The sequence below is a fragment of the Podarcis filfolensis genome (genome assembly GCF_964270895.1).
Source record: "Podarcis filfolensis genome assembly, chromosome: 3".
Classification (NCBI taxonomy): Eukaryota; Metazoa; Chordata; class Lepidosauria; order Squamata; family Lacertidae; genus Podarcis; species Podarcis filfolensis.
In genome coordinates this window covers 48,190,770-48,215,457 of record NC_139606.1, presented here as the reverse complement: position 1 = coordinate 48,215,457, position 24,688 = coordinate 48,190,770, and the positions used below count along the sequence as shown (strand labels likewise).

Sequence of the window (24,688 nt, the reverse complement as noted above, 5' to 3'; positions counted from 1 at the left end):
CAAATTCTCAATGGAAGAAGTCAGCGCTCTCCGCCGGATGGCATGCGGCTTCGCTCGGCAGGGATGGCAGAGGACTCAAAGCACCACGCTTCTCCCCGGCACCCGATCCGTAGCCTTTAAAAAGGCTCCTTCACGAGTCGGGAGGGCGCTAGCGGTGCTAGCCGAGTCTCCAAGTCCACGGCCCCCGTGGCCATGGTTTCTAAGGGTCCCCGCATCGCCGGTGCGGTAAAACCCAGCCCCTGCCGAGCCGGCTCCCTCCGGAGCTCGGAGGGAGTCCGCCATTCGGCGATGGCGCCAACCCGGAAGTCGGTTAATCACAAGGTTTAGCTCCTTGTGATTGATCAGTGTAGGTGAAACAAAACTAAGGAGATTTATTTATAGGGTATATTTATATTTATAGGGTATATTTATTTATGTAACTCCTAAACTGCAAAGAGGGCATCCAACAGATTCAGTCCTGTGTAACGTACAATATTGTGCCAATTACCTAGGAAAGATCCTGTTGAAAACAGAAGCTAGTTCCTGTGACAAATGTAAAAAGTGCAACATACTAAATTAGTATTTGCTTGGATTTGATTCTCTTTACTCTAGTCTGAAATTTTAACAGATGAGACTCATGAGGAGAAGGGAAATCTAGTACTGGTATGTGGCTTTTAAACTATAATTGCAACTTCTTTCCACAGTGTATTTAGTACTGTAAACATCTACAGCTTGTTAAGATTGTACTACAGCTAATTTAATAAAGCTAATGTAGCATCTTTTAAACAATGACGCTTAGTAACACTTAGGAAGGCCGCATCCAATTCCTGCTAAGAACATTGAAAAGACTACCACACGTATTGTGGAAGGCGGTGGAGGCCTTTATAGCTTCTGAACAGGAAACTGCATGTGCAGCTGTGAATATGAAGCAAAATGTGTGTGCATGTATACAGAGGAATATGCTTCCTATATAGATCTAAAAATAGAAGTTTAAAAAACTGCTCTGTTTAGAGAGTGTCAAGAGAGTGTCAAGCATATCCTTTTGCTTCTAACATTCATATCAATAACTTAATATTTTCAATATGATTTTCAAAGAAAGAAAAATAGAGTGGTTTTGAACATGTGACAGCTCTCTCTCTCCAATTTTAAAGGCAATGTTAGGGCAATCTGTAGTTTGTGGGTGAAATTTAATGCTGCTTCTCTGTTCACAAAATGTATTTAGATCCATCAGAAAGAGAGAAAGAAAGGTGATTATCTCTCATTGTCCCTTCTGTCTGCAGGCCCTCTACCACCACTTCCTGGAGAGTACCCCAACCCTTTGGGACAGATCTTTTGGGGGTGCAAAGGTCTGCGGTGTGGAGGGAATTTGGGGCAAATATCCTTCCCTTTTCTTACATTAGTAAATGTCTCTGCTAGATCAAAAGCCATTTCACAAGCAGAATGGCAGCACTGGATTTCACCCAAATATATTTCTTTAATCATTTCTTCTCGGGGCTTTTAATATTCTGAAACAAATACGTTTGGGTTGGATGAAGGCATGCCCTTCCACAAATGGAAAAGCTCTTTCCATTCGCAGAAGAGATTCTGATTCAGCAAAGGCTGCCATAACAGGAAGGAGGGAAATGATTTCTGCAGCCCACATCACTGGCTCCTATTCTGTTCCACAGGGTCCCCTAATCATTTGGAGCAGCTTTTTGGTGACCAGAGGAAAAAGAAGATTCGGGGGGGGGGGGGAGGCTCCCTTTCCTTGAGTCAGGAAGTGTCCCTTGAGCAGAACTCCACTCACAGGAAACCTGGAAATCTGTCTTTGTAAAATAATGTCAATTGCTCCTATTTTAAACCCAATATTTTTTTAGCTAGGCTTTCACCTTTTTAAAAAAATTTAAAATTAAAACGTTTGTTGTGACAGGGTTGGGATCTTTTGTATGAGTTGACAGATTCAGCAGGAAATTTTTAAAAATACACAATAAATCTCTCTGTATTTTAGAATTCAATTTTTAAAATTCTATTCATTTATATTAGGATTGCGTGTGTGTTTCTTGTTTATACGTATTTATCCTGCCTTTCCCCCTCAAAGATCTTAGGGAAAGATATGTATTTTATCTTCACAACAACCCTATAAGGTAGATTAGACTGAAAAATAGTAACTGGCTGAAAGTCACCCAGGAAGCTTTGTGGCTGAGTGGGGATTTGAGTAGACACCTCCCAGATCAAGCCCCACTCGGTATCCACTGTTGCTGCATGGATGGTGCTTAGAATGAGGCATACCAACATAATGTGTGGGCTGAATCCGTGTAGTCCTTTCTCAGGATTTGCAGTGCCTCTTCCTTCTGCAGTGTTGTGCTTTATCATTAAAAAAAAATGCCATTTAACTTTTAACGCAGCAGCACTTTAACTAAACTCAACATCTGTGCCAGATGTGAAATGTGTAATTATATTTTCTTTTAAAGACTTCATAACTTTCCTGATTCTTTTGTTCAGCCCATCTTTCTTTCTTTTTTACCAGCCATTTCAGACAATCGATAAGCATTATGCAGTGGCATATGGTCTGGGTCTGATGTGCTTTGAAAAGGGTACAGAGTACTAATAATGAGGATTCTGCGAAAATGGGAAAACCAGGGCGGCAGATATGCTTTGAGAAAGTATGGGGTTTTAGCATCTTGAAACAATATATCACACTCAAAGGGACAGAATTGGGCTGCACAATCTGTTAGCTCATTCTTGTCCAATCTGGTCTCCTCCTTTCTTTTGGAGCCAGTGTTGTCATCAACTTGCTGAATTATACCCTGACTGGAATGAATTTCAGACTCAGGGTAATGTATCTACTTAAATGGAATTCTATCTTTCTACGAAAAGCTTTTTAGGTATAATAAATTTTTTAAAATATATTTTTAAACCCTGGTAACGTTAAATTGTTCAGAATTTTACATGTGTGGAAGGAGTGAGAGAGAAAATACAGTGTTTTAGTCTGAGAAAAATCTTGCTGGTGTTGTCATGAGATTTTTTTCCCGCTCCTTGCAACTTTTTTTTTTTAAATGTTATTTGTGTTACAAAAGGAATCCTAAGTGCATCTTTCAAAGATAACTTTTAAATGGCACATTCATTGTTAAATTATATAACATGAGGGCTATACTTTTTTCGGAGTTTAAAAATCAACAGGTCACATCAGAGTGGGCTGGATCTCTTTTATTATTAATATTAATGTTTTAACCAGCCCACTTCAAATTAGCAAACCTTAGCTGAGTGACTGAAAACACAGTTTTCTTGCTGCTTCAAATTAATTTTGATAACAAATGCATCTGGTAAACGTACTGTGCCTTTTCATGGTTAACACTTGTTCATGCTTTCCAAAGAGCTGTTATGTACGCGTGTTAATGTGTACACATTCCCTTGACAGGTTTTCTTTTGGCAGTGATGTCTTGAGCAAAGCTAGAAAAATCATTAAAGTTTGCTTCATGCTTGAGATGGGCAGTTTGCAAACATCTTGCACTGATAGCCATCTCCGAGGTTTCACGAGAACTATTATCTCAGCATAGTTGATCTGGCAATTGTCCTTCCAGCATTCCTCATGTTTTGTCGTATTTTATAAGGTGAATGGAATATGCATGCAAAAATAGACTCCAGGAAAGTGGTTTTCCAGAAGACAAATTGTTGTTAAGAATTTTTAAAGCTTACTTCCACCTTGGTACTTTTTTTTTTTACACCATTTTTCTTTTTCTTTAACCCTGTAAAGCATCATTCATTACATACCAATATACTAACTCCAGAACAATGTTTTTTCATATACTCTTTAGCACAACCCCATTCTTTTAATAATTTCTGGTCCGATTGTCCCCTTATGTAAGCTGTGAGTCTTGCCAGATTTATGTATTCACAAAATTTAATTTGCCAATCTTTCACTGATGGAATTTTTCTGCCTTTCCAGTTTTTAGCTATAAGCATCCTGGCAGCTGTTGTTGCATAAAGGAATACTTTCCTTTGATTTTCGGGGATATCATTTGTAATTAAACCTAAAAGGAATGCCTCCGGTTTTTTTCTGAAAGATATTTTAAACATCTTTTTGAGTTCTTCATAGATTTCATTCCAGAATTGTTTAATAGGTCGGCATTCCCACCACATGTGAAACATTGTTCCTATTTCTTTTTTACATCTCCAACAGGTATTCGATTTTAATTTGTAAATTTTAGCCAATTTTACCGGAGTTAAGTACCATTGGTACACCATTTTCATTAAATTTTCTCTTATTGTATAACATGCCGTGAATTTAATATCATATTTCCATAATTTCTCCCATTGGTCCAGCCGAATTACATATCCTATATCACATGCCCATTTAATCATAACTTCTTTTACTTCTTCATCCTTTAATTCCCATTCTAATAATAAATTATACATTTTGGATATATTTTTTTTGAGTTTTGTAATAATACTTTTTGTAATTTTGATTCTTCTTTTTCAAATCCTATTACTTTATCCTGGTTGAATATTTGTGCAATTTGGTGATATTGTAACCATGTGGTACAGTATTGGGTCACCTCATTGTATGGTCTTAGTTTTAATTGGCCCTGTTCTTCCTTTAGGAGCTGCTGGTATGTTGCCATTCTTCCTATAGTATTTTTCTTTTTAACCGATATTACTTCTAGCGGTGAGACCCACCATGGGGTATTTGGTTCTAACAACCTTCTCTGTCTCACCCAGACCTTGTATAATGCATTTCTAATTACGTGGCTTAGAAATTCTTTATGGACTGCCACTTTGTTATAAATTAGATAGGCATGCCAACCATATCTGTTGTTCCATCCCTCCAAATCCAAAATGTCACTGTTATCCAATTTGATCCAATCCTTGATCCAAGTAAAGCATGCTGCATCGTAATATAGTCTCAGGTCTGGGAGTCCAAAACCTCCCCGCTCTTTTATGTCAGTTAATAATTTATGTTTGATCCGTGGCTTTTTGCCTTGCCATATAAACTTTGTTAGGTCCGTTTTCCATTTTTTAAAACAATCATCTTTACCTATTATGGGAATCATTTGAAAAAGGAACAGAAGTTTTGGTAAGATATTCATTTTAATAGCCGAAATTCTACCCCAGAGTGTTAATTTCAATCTTGTCCAAGTTTCCATTTCTCTTTTTGTTTCTTCCCAATTTTTTTTATAATTATCTTCAAACAAATTTATATTTTTCATTGTTATTTGTATACCTAAATATTTCACTTTTTTTACAATTTGTAATCCAAATTTTTCTAATTAGACACAACAATACAGTAAGAGTAAATTTTTTGAGGTCTTAGAACAAAGAAAGGAAGTCAATTTGTGTTTATGTACGTAATGATATGGTTTTTTTTTCTGTAGATGTGTGCTTTTTCGTTTTTGTTTAGTTTAGTTTAGTTTTGCTTTTGTTTTGCTTTTGTTTTGTTTTGCTTTAGTTTTGTTTTGCTTTTTTTGTTTTTTGTTTTTTTTCCCTATATGTTCCGGGGATTTTTGTTTGTATAGTATTATTTTGGATTCAATGTTTGTAATTTTTGTTATGATTCTGCATTGAAAATAAAAAAATTCAAAAAAAAAGAATTTTTAAAGCTGTGGAATGTGCTTCTGGATAAAATAGGTGTTTGGAGTTTTTTATTACGCTGATTTATGTGAAAGTGAGGGGGGTCTGCTAAAAATGGCCAAGATTCCCCGCTGCTAGAATGACAGGCTCACAGTGCATATGCCAGCACTCCTGCTAAGGGTCCTTTAGTTTTGCTGTGTTAAATTACACAGCTTTGCAGGTATAGCTAACAGCACGGCAGGACATTGCTTTAGTACAAAGGCAGTGGGCGGATTGGGAGGGGATGAATAACATCATCAGCACAGCAAACGGTAAGAACTTCCTCTGTGAATAAATGTCCAGCAGTGTAATGGGGAGAGATGTTCTGTCCTTAAAACTTTGATAACAACCAGGAGGGGAAGTATAAAGTTGATTGGCCAAAGTAAACAAGAAAACAATTTCATGTTTTTATATTTCTTGGAGGTCTGAGCATTTCACTGATGTTGAGCTAGAATAAATAGCACTATAACTACACTGCCGCAGGTCTTGCAACATAAGCCAATGTTAAAAGGGATGTGGCTGATCTGTGCAATGTTCCCTACTTACGAATACAATGAATATAAGCACTATGTATACTTGGTCCTTTTAAATATCATTGCAAGTCATGTTTTCCTCCCAAACAGTGAACCAAATGTTTTAGCTACAGGACCCCAATTGTGGGGCAGGCAGTTTACAATGACTGGCTCCTGGCTCAAAAATTTGTTTGAAAATCAAAGGTTTTGATTAAACTATTCCGTTGATATGTTGGCTTTTCGACACAAAGCTTATTTTACTTCTTGGAACAGTGATTAGAAGTTTCAAAGGAATTCATACCCCAAACACACACACCCCACACAAAAAAATCAGTTGTTGCTCCTTTACAGAAAACTGAGGGCTCCCTTTATAATCCACTATAAAATAGTGTCTTTGTTTAAGATGTATGTTAAAGACGGCCTCACTTTTATTCTTCTCCCGTTGCATTTATCTCCATGCAGTGTATTCATTCATTCTACCCATCCAGTTGAGCTTCTGTAAATATATGATTTCCTTATGTTCCCATCCTATACTCTGGTGCACACATCAAACTTTCATTTTCCAGTGATTTACAATAAGCATTTGGGTAGCAGCGTCTATCCTTGGGCTGATCTAGGAGCTTTCCTCAGATCATGTAAATTGGCAGCAAGCAGAACCAAAACATCACTTCAGAAAACTGGGTTCCCTGTTGTGCATCATTGTCAGATCATTGTTGTGGGATTTACATTATATTTGGCTCTTTGGGATTGACAAACTAGTCTAAATAGGTGAGATATGAATAGATTGTATTAATTTTATGAGTTTTGTGAATTAAATGACATTTTGCCATAATTTCACAAGTATATAGTAATATTGGTACTACCTGTTGACATGATACAAGTTACTATTTACTCAAATTTTAAAAAAGAAAAACAGATATGTTTTGACATTCAGAAGTTGTTGGTGTTTATTAAAGGCCCCAGGGTCAGTCCCTGGCACCTCTAGATAAGGCTCAGAAAGACTTGCATCTGAAAACCTGGAGAGCTTCTGCCAGCCAGTGCAGAGATAATACTGGATAGTTGGTTGTACTTGATAGACATGAAAGAATCTTCATGAAAGATTTTTTTTCTTTTTTCTTTTTTATTGAATTATTATTTTTTGTTAAGTGACAAATAGCAAATAGTATAGCAAGAATAATAGAAGGTACAACATTTCCTTTTACAAAAACAATTTACAGACATCTTTACAATGTCTATGCTCTTTGAATTAAAGGATTGGCCTCTTACAATACCAAGGTACCCAACAGTAAATATAGTTCAGCATTTTCTTGTGTTTTATAGTAGCAACATGCAATAAATGGGCTCCTTTTTTCAATGAATTTTTCATCAATTTGTCTCCCTTCTCATATTTTGAGAATATTGTTTAGTTTTTACAATTGAACGCTATCCCATACTCTTACCATCCAGTTGTCCAGTACTGGCACATTATTTTTTTTCAACTTAGAATTACCATATGGGCCACTGTTTAAAAGTGTGCTGTTTCCCTGTCTTCTAAAAGAACAAGGTATTTTACGTATCACAGTTATGTAACTGCGCAGTGGTGGAGCATTTACTTTTATATACTTGTTTCTTCTAGTACAGCAATCTGGAAGTGTCTTAGTTGGAGGCATGACCAAAATACATTCAACGTATCTGTGTTGTAGTTTTGCGTCTTCAGCATAGAATATTGATGTAGCTGGCATTAAATACCACCTGGAAAGGAGTGTTATTGGAGACTAATACTAACAGTTAGTTGAACTGTATGGGTGGTGTTAAGCTAGATTTTATTCAGAGTAGATCCACTGAAATTAATGGACCTACCACAGCTATGCTCATTAATTTCAATTGGTCTTCTCTGAATTAAAGCTAGTTGAATACCACCCTGTGTTTCTATAACTATTTATGAAAGGTTTCTTAAAATGTAAAACTATTATACCATGTGGCTATTTTAAAAGTCCATGAACTAAAGACCATGCCACTTTCAGTATGCCACTCACATTATTTCCAGACAACACATCTTATGCTGCCTTGAACAATGTTTCTGAAGCTTGCCCAAGTTTGAGGCAGGTTGTGAGATCCCATGGAGGAGTGCTTTCCAAAGAAGGCAATTCAGAAGGCCCACCTTGAGGGTTTCCTACATGCACACCTTTGCATCAGTATGCAAATATGTACTGCTTGAATAATCCTTTTATAATTTCAAAAGTAGTATGAAACTCATGGGGGGTTTGCTTTCTGAAAGTTACCGTGTTTTTCCGTGTATAAGACGTCCCCATGTGTAAGACGACCCCTAATTTTTTTTAACCCAAAATTTAGAAATTAAATTGCTTAGCTTTTTTGGAGGGGTGGGGGAGGTCACTTCCGCCAATCGCTGACCTGCCTGCCCACCACTGCCGATCACTTGCCACAGCCACTGCCAATCGCACACCTCGCTGCAGCCGCCAATTGCCTGCCCGCCTCGCCACAGCCACCAATCACCTGCCCACTTGCCGCAGCCAATCGCCAGCAGGCCTTGCCACAGTTACCAATCACCCGCCCAATCGCCGCTGCCAATCTCCTGCTTGCTGCTGCCATTAATCACACGTCCCCCCTCTGCATTCACTATTCGTGTATAAGCCAACATCCAATTTTTGCCTATTTTTTTAAAGCAAAATGTATCGTCTTATACATGGAAAAATACGGTATATTAATAATATGTGGAGTGCATTATAAAAGGTGACTATGTGTTTGTATAGCTTATTGCTCCCCTCCTCTTCCTGATGCTTCTCTATTTGCTTGCTTCTGTGAATTCCTTAATGAAGAGACTGTCTTTTTCCTTTGTTTACTACTAAGACTGTATAGTATATTGATAAGTATTTACTAATGTCATATTGCTGGGGGGAAATGCTCTGGAAGATTCTTAGATTAATCCTTTTTTTGTTATTGCAGATGAGTGTCATCATAGGAACAATCAGAGAGTCCAATCTCAAACTGACCCTTGCTTTTGGAATAGGCATCCACCATGCTGGCCTGCATGAACGAGACAGAAAAACTGTTGAAGAGTTATTTGTGAATTGCAAAATCCAAGTATGCTTGTTCTGTAATATTATACTAAGACGTTCTTATTCATTTCTTAAACTTCTGTTTACTTCACACAGAGGTCCTTTATATATTTTTAATCTTGTATCTTTTTCTTTTTAGGTCCTTATTGCTACTAGCACGTTAGCCTGGGGTGTCAATTTTCCAGCGCATTTAGTAATTGTTAAAGGGACAGAATTTTATGATGGAAAAACAAGGCGTTATGTTGATTACCCAATTACAGGTATTGTCAGAAATCACAAAGCTCTTAGAAAAAATACATGTTATAATTAACTACTGATATCCATGAACATGGAAGTTAAATATGGAAGCTGAAATAGAGCTGTCATATCGTTTGTTCAGTTTCTTTAGCAATAGTAAACTTTTAGCTGTGCTTTGAGAATACTGAATTGGAATAATTGAGTGGAATTTGATAGCAAAGAACAATATCTGAGAAGAGAGAACAAATCGGGAGGGTATGGTATAACATATTTTTTTAAAGTCACTATTGAACAAACATACCATAAAGTGCATACAAGAAAATGATATATAGCTTATTAGATATATTATAAGGATGAATACTAATCTGATCTTAATTAACTTGCCTTATTTAATTGTTTAATCTCAAAACATATGAGAGTAGCCAGGCATTTAGTTTCAGTTTCTTACCTGCAACATTGCAGGTTAGATGGGGAATACTTGTCATTGTTTTGATTTCAGCATTGCTTCATAAAAAAAATTATCAGCATAAAACTACTCAAATGGGAACAGAGAAGTATATTAGGAGAAGGCCAGTACCTTTACCCTAGAATACCACTGAACAGAGTATAGGAAACTATGTGAACTGATATAGCTCAGGGGTAGAGTCCATGCTTTGCACACAGATGTGCTATCTCCACTTAAAAAGTATCTCAGATAGCAGAGCTGGGTCTACTAGGATATTTCATATATTTGTATGCTAGACTTGTCAGTTTTGTATCAGCCATGTGGAACAAAGGCTATTTGAGGCAGTGGCGTAGCGTGGGTTGTCAGCACCCGGGGCAAGGCAAGTAATTTGCGCCCCCTAACCGGTGGATTTTAGTAGGGGCAGAGAGCTGCAAGTGCGAGTGCGCCCCCCCCAGATGTTGCGCCCGGTGTGGCCGGCCCCCCCTGCACCCCCACGCTACGCCACTGATTTGAGGTGAGGCGTCTTGCTAAAGCATTTGGGTGGGGCGTTTGGGAGGCTTGAAACAAGATTCCCAAACCTCATTTTATTGAGACTTTGCAAAATCAAAGTTCAGCTTTCAGATACGAGTGTGTAGCCAGATGTTGCAAATAAACATTAGGGAAAAAGCAGTTTTAGTGTAAATTTTCTGGTCCTTTTTCCAGTTTAGATATTCATATATCTTTTAATCAATATTTGTGCTGTTTATAAGGGTGGTGCTGTATCTGGACATTTGCCTTAATATAAAAAAAACAGTACTCTACAGTGTGCTTAATGTTGTCATCAATTTACATTTGCAGATGTTCTTCAGATGATGGGACGTGCTGGGAGGCCTCAGTTTGATGATCAAGGAAAAGCAGTGATTCTGGTTCATGACATGAAGAAAGACTTCTACAAAAAATTTCTTTATGAGCCTTTCCCAGTAGAATCAAGGTAAAAAATAATAATACCACAGTTAATTTGGGGAAACGTGATTCACAAAGGCACTGTATTTCACGGAACTACAAACTGAAAAGTTATCATCTTCAGATAATCCAAATTCTATTTCATGTGGAGGTTTCTCCTAGATACTCAATTTATATTTCCAAGTTACACCCTATTGCCAAGATAATTCCTTTGTCAGACTGCAATCCTAACTCCACTTAACTGGGAGTAAGCTTCATTGAATGCAACTGGACTTTGCTGAAAATTCATTTGCTGAGTAGACTTAGCTACAATTTTTGGCACTAAGTCTTGATTACATGTATCTAAGGTAGATGACAACATTGTATCTGTGGTGAAATCTGCCCTTTTTTCCTGCTGCTACCTAAACACACAAATCCCAACACAGAAAGTTCTTGGGCTGTGGAGGTGGCGTAGCTAAAAAGGCAAGTGGATAAGACAATAGATGAAACAGTGGCAACAAAAGCAACATTGTTCACAAACAGACATTATCATTTTAAAGTTTCTGGTGTCTCGGTGTCTGTTGGGAGATCCTCAGCCCATTAGTCCAGTAATTTTTGATAGCCCCTAGGCAGAGAGATGTCTCATCTATGAGCATAACGGCTGGTAGCAGGTGATAGAATAGCAGTATCCTTCTCAAATGCTATTTCCCCATTTTAGACAGTCTCTAAAGTCGTATCCATTTCAAGTTGCTTTCTCCGTAAAAGATACTGTGGTCCTGCTGCCCTAAAAGGCAGTCTATAAGTAACCTAATTTAAAAGGGGGAAAAAGTGCTCACTGGAATCAGTCCAGGTACTGCAGCCAGTTTTTACAGATTTTAACATCTGTAGTCAGATAAGATTAGCTATCTACCCACTCCAGTTGAGTGTTTTGAGTACATAATACTATTCCACAATTAATCTAAGTGAAATGGTGCAATTTTAATTTTTGTTGATTTGTTTTAGTTTACTGGAAGTTCTGTCTGATCACTTAAATGCTGAAATTGCAGCTGGAACTATAACTTCAAAGCAAGATGCAATGGATTATATCACCTGGACCTACTTTTTCCGTCGCCTTATCATGAATCCAAGGTGAGCTGTTAAGTAATTGAGCACCAATGAGGTTTAGTGTGCATAGTAGGGAACCTTGAATACCTTGGTTCATATCCCCTCTCGCTTATGGACATGCTGGCCATATCACTTAGATATTTTTATCTAAGTCTTTCCTTTGTAAAATGGAAACTTTGTAGACACCCTGTAGATTGGTAATAGTATTGTAAATCACTTTGACCCTTGTTTACTACAGAAATCATAACTAGACCAACAAAAAGAGTGAGTTCTTTTAAAAAAAAAGTACAGTTTGTGTATTTTCCTTTTTCTGTTTTTGTTTGGTTACATCCCAGCTTTGAAAAAAGAGAAAGAGGACAGTACAATCCTTTCACCCTTGCTTATCTTCATCCCTTCCACATACTTTTTTGCCCACTTCAGCTGTTGAGATCCTCTCATGGAAGCAGACTTTGCTTTATGTATCACTTTCAGAATCAGAGACAGTAGGCCTAAATCAAAATTTACATCCAGGTGTAAAAGCTGTCTGTCCACACTGCTTTTTTTCAGTGGAATGAACACTCTGGCACACATTTGATGTAGTGTAGATGACGGGTAACCTCTGAGTCCACATTCCATTGCAGTCAGTCTACTGATTCTAAACTCAGAAATACATTTGGCAGTGTATCTGATTCACTCCTTATCATTTTGAAGAATACTGGGGCAGGAGAGGGGGTCTGATTCAAAGAAAGTATGGAAACATTGTCAGAGGCCTGGTCTTACGCAAACACCCTACTGTTCCACAAGTGTGTTGCAAGTCACTTAGTTCCCTCCAGACTAACTCCTGACTGAGTGCTCAACGTTACACATGTTTCTCTGGTGTCTACATATAGTAGCAGCATGTTGACATAAATGCATAGCTTTTGATCCTCACTGGTTGGGAAAGCCGGATTTGCCTGCATACCTCAGGGCCCTTTCCATCTATAGGAACCCCCTCTGGACACCTCTCAGGATTCATCTGCTATAACAGTGGAGTCAAGGTCCTGGTGGAAACAAATGATTTTATCTTCAAAATGAAGCTTAGGGTTTAGTCATGTTGAATATATTTCAGTACAGGTGTTGTTGTATCTTGATCACCATTGCTGTGGATTTTATTCAAACGGTATGCTTTTTAAATTATTTTTAAAACTGTATTTTTAAATTTTTGTAATCTGCCCTTGGGACATCTTGGTGAAGGGCAGGTAAGAAATATAATAACAATGGTGGTGATAATTTTGTTGGTTGTAGGGGGCTAAGTAATTCCTATATGCATGATATATAAAGAGCTTTTTATTTTGTTAGTTATATGTAAGTGCCCAGTTTTGCATGTTACCAAGTGAGAATATATAAATAGCTGGTTGATTCCTCCCTCCCTACTTAGAACAGAGCTTTTTCTTCTTCTAATCATGCTAATTGGCAACCAAGCCCACACACATTGGTTCAAATCCAAGTGCTCTTGTTAGCTTGGTTTGTCAGTTAAGCTGCTCAAATTATAGCTCTCAGCCAGGATCCACAGAACTACTGAGTTTCAAACAAGCTGCTTTCCCTAGACCAGTAGAAATTTGTCTTTGAACAAATGACCTTTCCATGCCATGCCACAAACTGCTTCAGTTTCAAAGGCTGTATGGCCAGGCTGTTGTTAGAGAAAAACAAGCTTCCTTGAGCTTTTGGAACCACTTCTGTGGCTCACTTGATCCTGACCATCTTGCATTAATCTTAAATAATTATCATAAAATTAATTACACTTCTTAAGGACTGAATCATTCCATTTTCTTTATATACAAAAACCACACAACTTGGATTTTAATATTCCAGTTCTGTTAAAACCAGTGCAACTCTTCTAGCCGAAATAGTTTGATGATTGGCCTAGAGAGTTAAAGACTCCACCAGAATACCAGAAAGTTATGTTAACCACCGTCTTGAAATACAGCTGGCTAAAAGAGCACTACCAGAACACTGTCCATCTGCGGAACAAATGTTTTTGAAGCCACTCCTGATCCGTGAATATTTTAATTATATTTATTTCCTAAAATTTACACACACTGCTTGAAGGAGGGGGTGTAGAAAGCTTAAAGTGTTTTACAAAAGATTATAGTGATGATATTTTTTAAAAAAGGATAACTCTATTCCATTTATTTAGTCAGAATTTATAACCCACTGTCCCTCCCCAAAATATGGCCAAGAGGGCTCACAATAATAAATTGCATGAAAACAACACACTAACATATTGCAGACTGCCATTAAAACCTGTAGTGTAGAAACAGAAAACTATCAGCCAAAAACGTGAATCAATAAATACAAGTCTTTACATGTTTCTTGAACGCAAGTAAGGACAGGATTGCCTTATTTCCCTTGGGAGTATTTTCCATAGCTAGGAACAATCCTAAACAAAATCTCCAGGGAATTTACTTATGAGTAGTAGACAGATTTAGGATTGCACTAAGCTCCATTTTTGGACTATCAGAGCAGTCCCTATGGCCCTATGTACTAATATATCTGGTATGGATTTAAATGTTAATAATAAATGTTTTATTTTGATATGTTGTTGTGAAGTGTGTTCTTCACAGGGAATCAGTGAAAACATGTATCTGAAAACATTTATCAAAATTTTTAATTCACTGGTACAGAAAAATTTAGTCACACCTGTTTAAATCTGTGCAGTTTAAATTAGCTTAGCCACTACTCTACTCACTTAAATCCCCTTAATTTCAACAAAACAGAGACACAAATAACTTTTCCAGATTTGGGCTCCTGTAGATAATGCTTAAAGGTAAAGGGACCCCTGACCGTTAGGTCCAGTCACGGACGACTCTGGGGTTGCGGCGCTCATCTCGCTTTACTGGCCGAGGGAACCGGCGTACAGCTTCCGGGTCATGTGGCCAGCATGACTAAGCCGCTTCTGGCGGACCAGAGCAGCGCACAGAAACGCCGTTTACCTTCCCGCTGGAGCAGTACCTATTTATCTACTTGCACTTTGATGTGCTTTCGAACTGCTAGGTTGGCAGGAGCAGGGACCGAGCAACGGGGGCTCACCCCGTCGCGGGGATTCAAACCGCCAACCTTCTGATTGGCAAGCCCTAGCTCTGTGGTTTAGACCACAGCGCCACCCGCGTCCCCTAAATAATGCTTAGGATATCTTAAAAATGAGCTGCTATCTTTCAGTTCCACCCGAGGGCTTCTTAAACACATATAGCAGGAAAATTAACTGCTGACAGATACTGAAGTAATTTTGACACAATGCAATAGACTATTTAAAAAAAATAGGATTCAAAACCCTGTGGTCTTATTTGTTCGTTCATCTGTTCTGTCTGTGAAAATGCTTTTTTAAATGCTATTGCCAAAAAAAACCACCAAAAAAACCCCTGATGCTAGTGTTGCTAGTTGGCAGCTGGCCTTGTTCAAAGGAATGTTGAATGACTTCTTGCTTGAATAGAGATTATAAATAGACCACAAATTAGTTGGGCAGTGTTGATGAAGGAACCAAATGTCTCACAGTGTGTTGTAGCTGTTGATAATGTTATGAAGAGGAGTAGGTTTCCCCCCAATTTTATTTAGACCATAGCATTTCAAAATGTTTTTGGTTCTACCAAAACCTATTTTGTCTGTTATTAAGAAAAGCAGGCTGTAATGTAATATATTACATGTTCTATTAACAAAAATATTATTAGGTACTCCTTCTTCTATCTTTATATTCAACCTATATGGCTGAAAATAAAAAACATGTTTATTTTATGGAGTTTCCATTCTGCCTTTCTCTTTGAATGGCCCCCAGGCAGCTTTCAGTAGCAACAACAACTACTGCAGAAACAACAGCCACACACAGTAAAATGCAATACTAAAATAATAAGCTACTGGAAATTTACCAGTATATAAAAAAGATAAGAAGTAAAGAACAGTAGATTAATTATCTCAAATGCCAGTAAAGTAATAGGAGAAGATGTGAATTTATAAATCAAATGGGCATTTGATTTGGTGTACAAGTTATCTTATAATGAAGTGAAAGGCTCACCATTTATATATAATTCTAAGGCTGCAATTTCCCTATTGAGTATCATGGGTTGTATCTAACTAAATTATACTCTGAATAGACCCACTGGAGTTAATGGGTCTAGTCATTTCCATTAATTTCAGTGGGACTATTATGAGTATGACTATTGTTAGATATGACTCAGTGAGACCTACCTCTGGGTAAAGATGACTATGAAGGCTCTGTTAAGTACTGTTAGGTCCTACAGTCCTCTAGAGGTCCAGGTCTGTGCTTGAAATGAAATCAAATGCTCACCTGGAAGCATTGCTGTCAGGTTGCAATGGATAATTGTAAATGTAGTGTGAAGGTGCAGTCTGTACCTCTAGAAGTATATAGCAAGCTTACACTGAATCTAATGGGTCTAAGACATCTCACCCATTTACTACCAGCTGTGTAGTTATTTTGTTTAGTTATTTAAATCTAGTGGTCATTCACTATTTTGGGCTTCCCCCAGCTATCAACTGTGTCTGCTTTACATAAGCCTTTCCAGGTTGACATTTGTCTCCCATCTTTTTCTTTCATATGTGGCTGTATCTGGTCCTTCTTCTAGTTTTCCTTCAGTCATACTTTGAACTAGTTTTTTGTTTCTTGGGATGTTTCCAGTCATTCTGTCTTCTACCTGATGAGACAAATACTGCACCTCGCCTCATAGTGAATTACATAGAATTGTAGAATTGGAAGGGACCCTGATATGGCTGAAGGATCTTCATAATGATCAGTCTGCAAGATGTGCACCTTAGAAATTACATTAAACTCACAAATGGTTGCAAAATATTAATTTTTAGTAACAGATTCCCTATCTGAGTTCTTCACAATTAAAGTAGAAAAAAATATTTTGAAAAGTAGCGGGGGGGCAATCATAGTTGGTGAAGAAAAAAATATTCTGAGATGATAAAACAAGATGGCTCTATTAATATTTCAGATTGTCAGTGCTAGAGATACAGTACTTTTAAGTGTTGATGGCCATTTTAATAATGAATTTGGTTCACTTTGATTGCCATTCCAAAATGATAATGATGGCCATTCAATGTATTACTCAATGACATAAACCTTCTTTCTCTTGCAAATGAGCTTGCTCTCAAGGGAGTGTCTTGGTTTACTTCCCATTGAACCGCGTTACAACTCGTGGATTAGATCCAGAAAATATGTTGATTGGATCATCTCTCCAGTGTTCCATCCATCAGGGATAGGCTTAGAATAATAGATTTCATCTAAGCCTCATATCCGTGGCCTGGGTTTAGTAAATTTCACGTTAAGAAAAATCATCTCAGTTGCAGCATGTCTCAGTGAATACGCCAGAACACCTTTTGAGAAGATAACTATTTGTCTACCCTGTGCTTTAAATTAAACTTCCTTTTTCAAAATGGCAAATCTCAACAAATTATTGTGAGCTGAGCTCTTGTGGTTTCCCCCAAGAAATACTTGGATTACAAGCAATAGTTTTTCTTAAAGTGTTTTTCAGTTGTCCCGGGGACTCGCTTTCATTATCTGTGTCATTACTACTACCGTATAATCTGAACATAAAAAACATGGTGTTTGTAACAAATGACTTCACAGGCCTGACAGTTATAGCACTACCATTTCAAGGCTGATGAAAAATTTCCCAGGCAGATCTTGGATCAGGTTTACATAAAACTCAAACAGGAAGCAATTGCCACCACAATCCACATTAAACCGAAAATGGTCAGTGTAACTTCATCTGCATTTTATGTCCTTGCACGGCTCCCTTTTTCTCATCTGGTGAAATGCCACACTGGCTTAGATTAGAAAAACAAGTTCATGTTTCTCGTTGAGTTCATTCTAGATATATTCTCAGGTTTAGCAGTTAGGAGTTTTAGTTTGTTTGTTTGTTTGTTTGTTTATATATTGTTTAAAAGGAAATTGGAAAAGTTTCTTCCTTCATTGTTTTGATTGTTTAAATGTTATGTACTTTGTAAATTTTTACGGTACCTAGGGGTTTGTTATTGCTTTTTTCCCAATGGGCTACTAATGGAAGTTAGCCTGTCTACCCCATGTGCTAGATGCTGTTAGTATAAAACTGCCTTTGACTTTCACACCTCTCAGGGGACGAGTAATTGTTGTGTTCAAACAGCCTGTAATTGTGATCCCGCTGGCTTTCTCAGTACGCTTCTGGCTATTAGAATCATTAAACAACTCAGCACCTGTTAACAGCATTGTAAATATTCAACCTTGCTTGTGTGCAGGTTGAGCAGAATATAGGAGAAGGCTTACAGAGCCCAGCCTCATAAATTAGAGTTGCTGACAAGTCAATTATTGTGAAACTGGGTTTCACTGTGAAATAAATGAAATGGTGCGCTGACAAAAAGGTGGGTTGTCTGTTTGCAGCAGAGGGGAAATAATGACTGGATGATTCAATGCAGTGACCATGAAACTGCACTGTTTTTATTCTTTATCTGTAATTAAATAGTTAGATAATACAGTCACTCAGAAGCGGGGGGCTGATATATAGTGTATTTTGAACGTATGAGCATTCAAACACCTCTGATTTTCTGTGGTATGCTTTTTAAAGTATTGGATTAATAAAATCTTAACTGAGAAGTACATAATCCCTCTGGTTGGATTCCTATTCTATCTAACAGAATACAAGCATTTTACTTGAGATCTCATGAAAATGACTTTGAAATCCTACCTATACAGCTCAGTCTTGCGCCTGTTTACTCAACACTTAGGCTGACTGCGTTCTGTGGGGCTTACTCTCTCTTGTGTTAAGGATTGGAACCTAAGATTCCTAGAAGTATGGCTATTTTGGATTTCCTTTAGTTGAGTTTTTCTTTTAAAAAAAGGAAGGTATATTAAGAGCTATGTTTTTTTATTTTAAAAAGTGCCATAGTTTTTGTATTTTTTGAGATTTTTATTTCACGGATTAAGTGCTTTTTTAAAAATAATTTGTATTATACAATGCCTTCAACTATTTCACCAACTGCATTCTTGCTAAATTAGCCGTTGTTTAGTGCCATACTGTAGTTGTGAAATGTGTCTAGCGTTGGGACTAGAAAAACAGCCAAACTCTATGAAAACAAAATTAAAGGCTTGGCAAAATTCACTCCTTAAACAAAAGAAAGATTTTCAGCTTTTCCTTATATTGGTAGGATCACGACAAAGCATTTTCATACACCATTAAATTATCTATAATTCCAGTTTTAGGCTGCAATCCTGTAACCTTTACCTGGATGTAGCCCCACTAAACTTTCCAGAATTTACTTCTGAGTAGAAATGAATAGGCTTGTCCATAAATGTAGCTTTATTTGAATATACAGGTTTAAAAACAATGCTGCAATTAAGATAAATCATTTTGCAGCAGTAGTTACTAACAGTTACCTTTAAAGCACAAAGGGATATCAAAACAACGGACCCTTGAAACATACATCCTGGGGGAAATAGAAATCTGGGTTCGAATAGCAGCAAAATTAGTATTGTGCACCTACTCAATCTTTAGACTTGTATTCCCTAAAGTTCAGCTCTTCCTGCCACATGACAAGCCTATTTTGAAATGTGGAAAGTTTAAAAAGCAGTTTGTGATATGACCTGGGGCCTGCTGTTGAAAGGGGAGGAAATTAAAAACCTATTAGGTATGTTTAATCATTTGGGTGCATCTGATGTAGTTCTTTTGATCCTGGCTTGTGCGAGTCAGCTACAATTTTATACCCAATTACTTGAGAGTAAGTCCTAGTGAACTCTGTGAACTTAAATCTGAGTAAGTATTGTAAAGCATATTTAGGTTCAACTGAGAGAGATTTAAGCATACCAATCCCATTGAGAATTAAGGTCTTATAGTCTCTTAGTTTTTGGCTAGATCATGCCTTCATTAAATCAGAATCTAGGCTACTGAACATGTGGTTTCATTAAATTTTGTATAACATTTTTAATTATAAGCTTGTGATAGGTGGTCATAATTTTCTTCTACACTCATTTTATCTTTGTATATTTTATGTGGCCATGATAAGTAGCCATTCAGTGAAATGCAGTTAAGACAACACCCATCTCTAACGCACATTAAGTAACAGCCTTGCTTTTTCTACTCAAAAACATATTTCATAATCTATCGCAGTTTAGTGCTCCATTTCCAGGTTTTGTGTGTATGCATGAGTGTCAAACAGTGCATTTCATTAAATAAATAAAGGCCTTCTAGTGGTTAATCTGAGCAATAAGCTTCCTCCTTTCTCACCCATTGTCTCATTTGTTCCTCCTTTATTACAGGGAGGATTTTGTTTATGTTTACAATGTGTACTAACTTAGCACCATTGGACCTCTCAGCTGCCATTCTGGGATCATGAAATTGCAGGACTATGGCTAAGGTAGTTGAAGTCCGTTTTATCCAAAGTTCTGTAATTTCATGTTCCCAGCATCATACTGATTGGAAGCCCATCTCTGGACTCTCAGCAAGCCACCGTTTTTGGCACATTACATGAGTTTTGTTGGGAGTTATTTGGAAAAGCAAGAATAGTGATCCAAATTGTATCTTATTTAAGAAAATTAACGAATTGACAGTTCAAAGAATACTTAGATTTTGTGTTGATATGCATGAAAAAGAGAAAGATAATGCACAAGAATTAAGAGCAGAAACTGAAACATGAAATAAGACTACAACAGTGCTGGGGAACACTACTGTTTTATATTAATTGATTTTTTAAAATTAAAGCTAGTCCATTAAAAATTGGGTGGTTCTGCCATATATTTATAAGAGATATTCATATTCCACTTCTATTTCTTTATTTGCAAATCACACATTGCTACAGAAGTGATTTGTTAAAGTGACTTATTCACACATTTGTTCACATTTTCTATCCTACATAGGAACGTCTCTAGTAAATATACACATTGTATTCAGCTAGCTAATAATGTAATAACGTAAACTAGCTTCTTATGTGATCTGCTCAAGAATAATAAAAAAGCACATGAATTTTGCTCTTATTGCTAGGAAACTGGCCTATTTTATGCAGCAGTCCAGAATAAAATATTTGTTTTAGATCTGTTTTTGTTACATGTTTATCTCAATGACTACATTCCTGATTTGTATAACAGTATATACATCAAGAACAACAAGGAAAGAAATCAGAATAATTAGAAATAGTGCAAAATTATAACACAGTTTTGTTGGTACATGTGCAAAATAATTCAGTGTGTTGTGTAATCTTCAAAGCACTACTGGGGAGAAGATGAGTGGAATTGGGTATCTTCCAGCAGCCAGAAAATAACCATACATATTTGTAATGTTTGGTAGGTCAAACCTGACAATGAAACCTTCATTTTTTTAAATTTAGGGGATTCCATGTTCAGGTGGGGCTGGAAATGGCTCTTCTTGTTGTCATCTTAACTGGCCACATCCCTGCAATCATTTTAAAATCACAGTCAGGCAGATGTAACATTGGATATGGTCATTGATTGCCACCTATAATACATGACCATTCTTACTTTAGTCATGTTCTTTGCTAGTGTTACAAGAACCTTATTTGTGTCAGCAATATTTTCAAAGCATCTAACTCTATTACATTTTCATTTACACAGTTATTATAACTTAGATGCCGTCAGCCATGACAACATGAACAAGTTCCTTTCAAACCTTGTGGAGAAATCACTCGTTGATCTGGAATACTCTTACTGCATTAAATTAGGGGAGGTAAGGCTAATTTATACTTCATAAAAAGACTGACAAGAACTGGGCAGCAGTAATATTTATTAGGGATTATCTTTCATCCTGATGTTTGTTGAATTATGAAATACATGTAGGCTGCTGTGCGACCTCCCGTTGCAGCTACTGAGGTTTTGCAGTTCCTTTGGCATTTGAACCAGTAACATGCTGTTAAATGTATTTGTGACTCAGATCTTGCTATTGTGAAGTTTTTAAAACATAACACCTCCATTAGAATACTGCATAAAATGTGCTTACCTCCAGGAAAGCACTAAGCACCTTGAATCATATTTATCTAAAATATATATATTTCCCCATGTGTAACAGAACGACCACAGCATTGAACCTCTGACTCATGGCCGCATTGCGTCATATTATTATTTGAAGCACCCAACCGTCAGGATGTTCAAGGATCGTTTGAAACCCGAATCTAGTGTTGAAGATCTGCTCTCAGTTCTGACAGTAAGTTGCTATTTTGTTTGATTAATTATTGGATTAAATAATTCTTAATCCAAATGAAGTAATTTTTAGCTCATCCAGCACTATAATGAAATGGGCAATACAGATGTGAAGACCACTCCCCGTGGAATTTGATGGGTTTTATGCGGGAGGGACGCGGGTGGTGCTGTGTGTTAAACCACAGAGCCTAGGACTTGCCGATCAGAAGGTCGGCTGTTCGAATCCCCGCAATGGGGTGAGCTCCTGTTGCTCGATCCCTGCTCCTGCCAACCTAGCAGTTCAAAAGCGCGTGAAGTGCAAGTAGATAAATAGGTACTGCTCTGGCGGGAAGGTAAATGGCGTTTCCATGCGCTGCTATGGTTCGCCAGAAGCGGCTTAGTCATGCTGGCCACATGACCCGGAAGCTGTACGCCGGCTCCCTCGGCCAATAAAGCGAGATGAGCGCCACAACCCCAGAGGTGGTCATGACTGGACCTAATGGTCAGGGGTCCCTTTACCTTTACCTTTACCTTTACCTTTACCTTTACCTTTACAGTGATAGTACAGGAATGTACAGATGTTGAAAGTAAAGTATTGTTTTCTTGGAGTAATTATCTGGATTACCCTTTTATTCAAAGAAATATTTCACACTGCTGAATATTGTTAGATGTCATGTTGTAATGATGGAAATTTCTTTCATGGTTTTAATTCTAAACTATGTCCATGCCAGCTTAATGTATTGTCTGGCAGCCAAAGGCAGCTGTTATGAAAGATGGAGCACATGTTATACAGTAGTATAATTTTCTTTTCAAAAAACCAAAAGCCCTGAAACCTATTGGCCAAGATCCAGAGAGCTACTTTGGGCACACCCAGTGGAATTTGTAACTCTTATCCCTTTGAACAGCAGAACCCCATTCCATATCACTAACCACTTTTGAAAGGCCCTTCAGTTTCAAAAGAAGTTTCACATGTGTCAGGGATGGCAGTGGGGGAGACATAAAGTTTTAGAAATCAAAATCCAAAACTCCTTTGGATGTGCTCAACTGCTAGCTGTGTGATTCTGTGGATTTGGTCCATTAATGAGACAATCACTATAATTTCAGCTCCCATTCCCCGCGTTGTAACTTGTAGGCTTTCTTTTTGCTATCTGAAGTCCACTTGATCTTTAATTGTAGTTCATCTAGATTGTATGGTTTGACTTTTGACGAGTTGGTATGGAAGTTTCTGTCTTGGAAAAGGGCTGAACTAAAATTCATTTTAGTCCCTTGCCCAGTGTGCATGTGTGTGTTCTCCTATGTGTTGGAAGATTCTGAAATGGTGCAGGACAGTCTAGTATTATGTAAAGTATTATGGGTGATGAAGCCTGCACAAGGACTTCACTTACACAGTGGCGTTTTCCCACCTCTTTGCGCCACCCCGCACGCTTACTCCAAGATTGGCTCAGAGTCAGGTGAGAAAAGTGCACGGAGGGGGAAGAGAGGAAGGATTGCTCATCTGGCAAGCAAAAATGCTAGCTCTGATGGAACAATCACTTTAGCACAGTGTTGAATTTCTTGCCTAGTATGTAGATGGTGCTATATAAATAATATGTAACCATCTCTATTAACCTGCAATGATAGCAATGGTAGCATCCTTTTCCCAAGTCACATATAAGCAACCCAAGGCTGTGAACTGCCTGCAGCATTCAGAGAACTTCTTTGCAAGTGTGGATCCTGCTTTTCAAGCAGGGAGAGAATGGATATTTTCAAGCTTGGATCCCCCATGAGACTCATGACTGGAATGTAGAAACTAAGGTGTATAAGCTGTTCAAGAGGAATAGACTAAACAGAAAAGGAGGAGGAGGAAGGATGTGTACACTTGTGAAGAGATCCATGATCTGGAGCAAGAAAGGCAGATAGAAAGTAAATGGATAAAAATTGAGAAGAAGGAAACAGCAGTGACTTTACTGTGAGCACCTGCTGTAGACCTCCAAGCCAGACTTGGAGGATGCCTTCCTAGACAAGATCACCAGACATTCAAAAAGGAGAGATAAAGTAGTCATGGGAGACCTCAGTTTCTCTGATATCAGTTGGGACTCAACAGATACTGGGGACATTCTGCCATGAATGTAAGGTCCAACAAATTCCTCCATTGCGTCGCTGACAGTTTCATTTCCCAGAAGGTGGAAGAAGCAACAACAAGGGGATCATCTATCTTTGACCCCAACAGGGAGGACATGATCCATGGAAGTACTGGGAAATTTGGGAGGAAGTAATGATGTCATCCTGGGTTTCATGATACAGAGGCAAGGGAAAGACATGCACTCTGGACTTTAAGAAGGCCGGTTTCAAAAAGTTTAAGGAACTACTGGAGAGATCCCATAGAGATACCCAAAGAGAAGGGAGTCCAAGATTCATGGGAATCTCTTGGGGTCCCTTCCAACTCTACGGTTCTATGATTTGATGAAATAAAGGCTGACTACTAAGTCCAGTCAAAACTTGTGGACCAAACCTAAGTGAAATATATTGGTAAAAGCCATAAAAAATGAAATAGCCTGTAACTGACCTGGTTTAAAGTCTGCCCAACAATCAATAAGGATTCCTTTTCATCAAACATAGATTGCCACAATTGTTATAAATGAATTAATAGCTGTTATACATGAAGAAATAATGTTTTCCTTCCCATTGAAGAAGTTTTTTGAAAGATTGTTCAGTAAGTTGTTCTGATTTAGGTTTCTGT

At 37.7% G+C, this 24,688-nt stretch overlaps 1 protein-coding gene across 1 annotated transcript in view; it reads left to right on the top strand.

Moving 5' to 3' along the window:
- ASCC3 (activating signal cointegrator 1 complex subunit 3) overlaps positions 1–24,688 on the top strand; it is a 216,673-nt gene that overhangs the window by 149,325 nt on the left and 42,660 nt on the right. The window contains exons 31-36 of the mRNA XM_083608265.1: positions 9,021–9,158; positions 9,273–9,393; positions 10,653–10,785; positions 11,739–11,864; positions 21,409–21,520; positions 21,860–21,994. Of these exons, the coding sequence (XP_083464391.1) occupies positions 9,021–9,158; positions 9,273–9,393; positions 10,653–10,785; positions 11,739–11,864; positions 21,409–21,520; positions 21,860–21,994 (765 nt within the window). The remainder of the gene's footprint in view (positions 1–9,020; positions 9,159–9,272; positions 9,394–10,652; positions 10,786–11,738; positions 11,865–21,408; positions 21,521–21,859; positions 21,995–24,688) is intronic.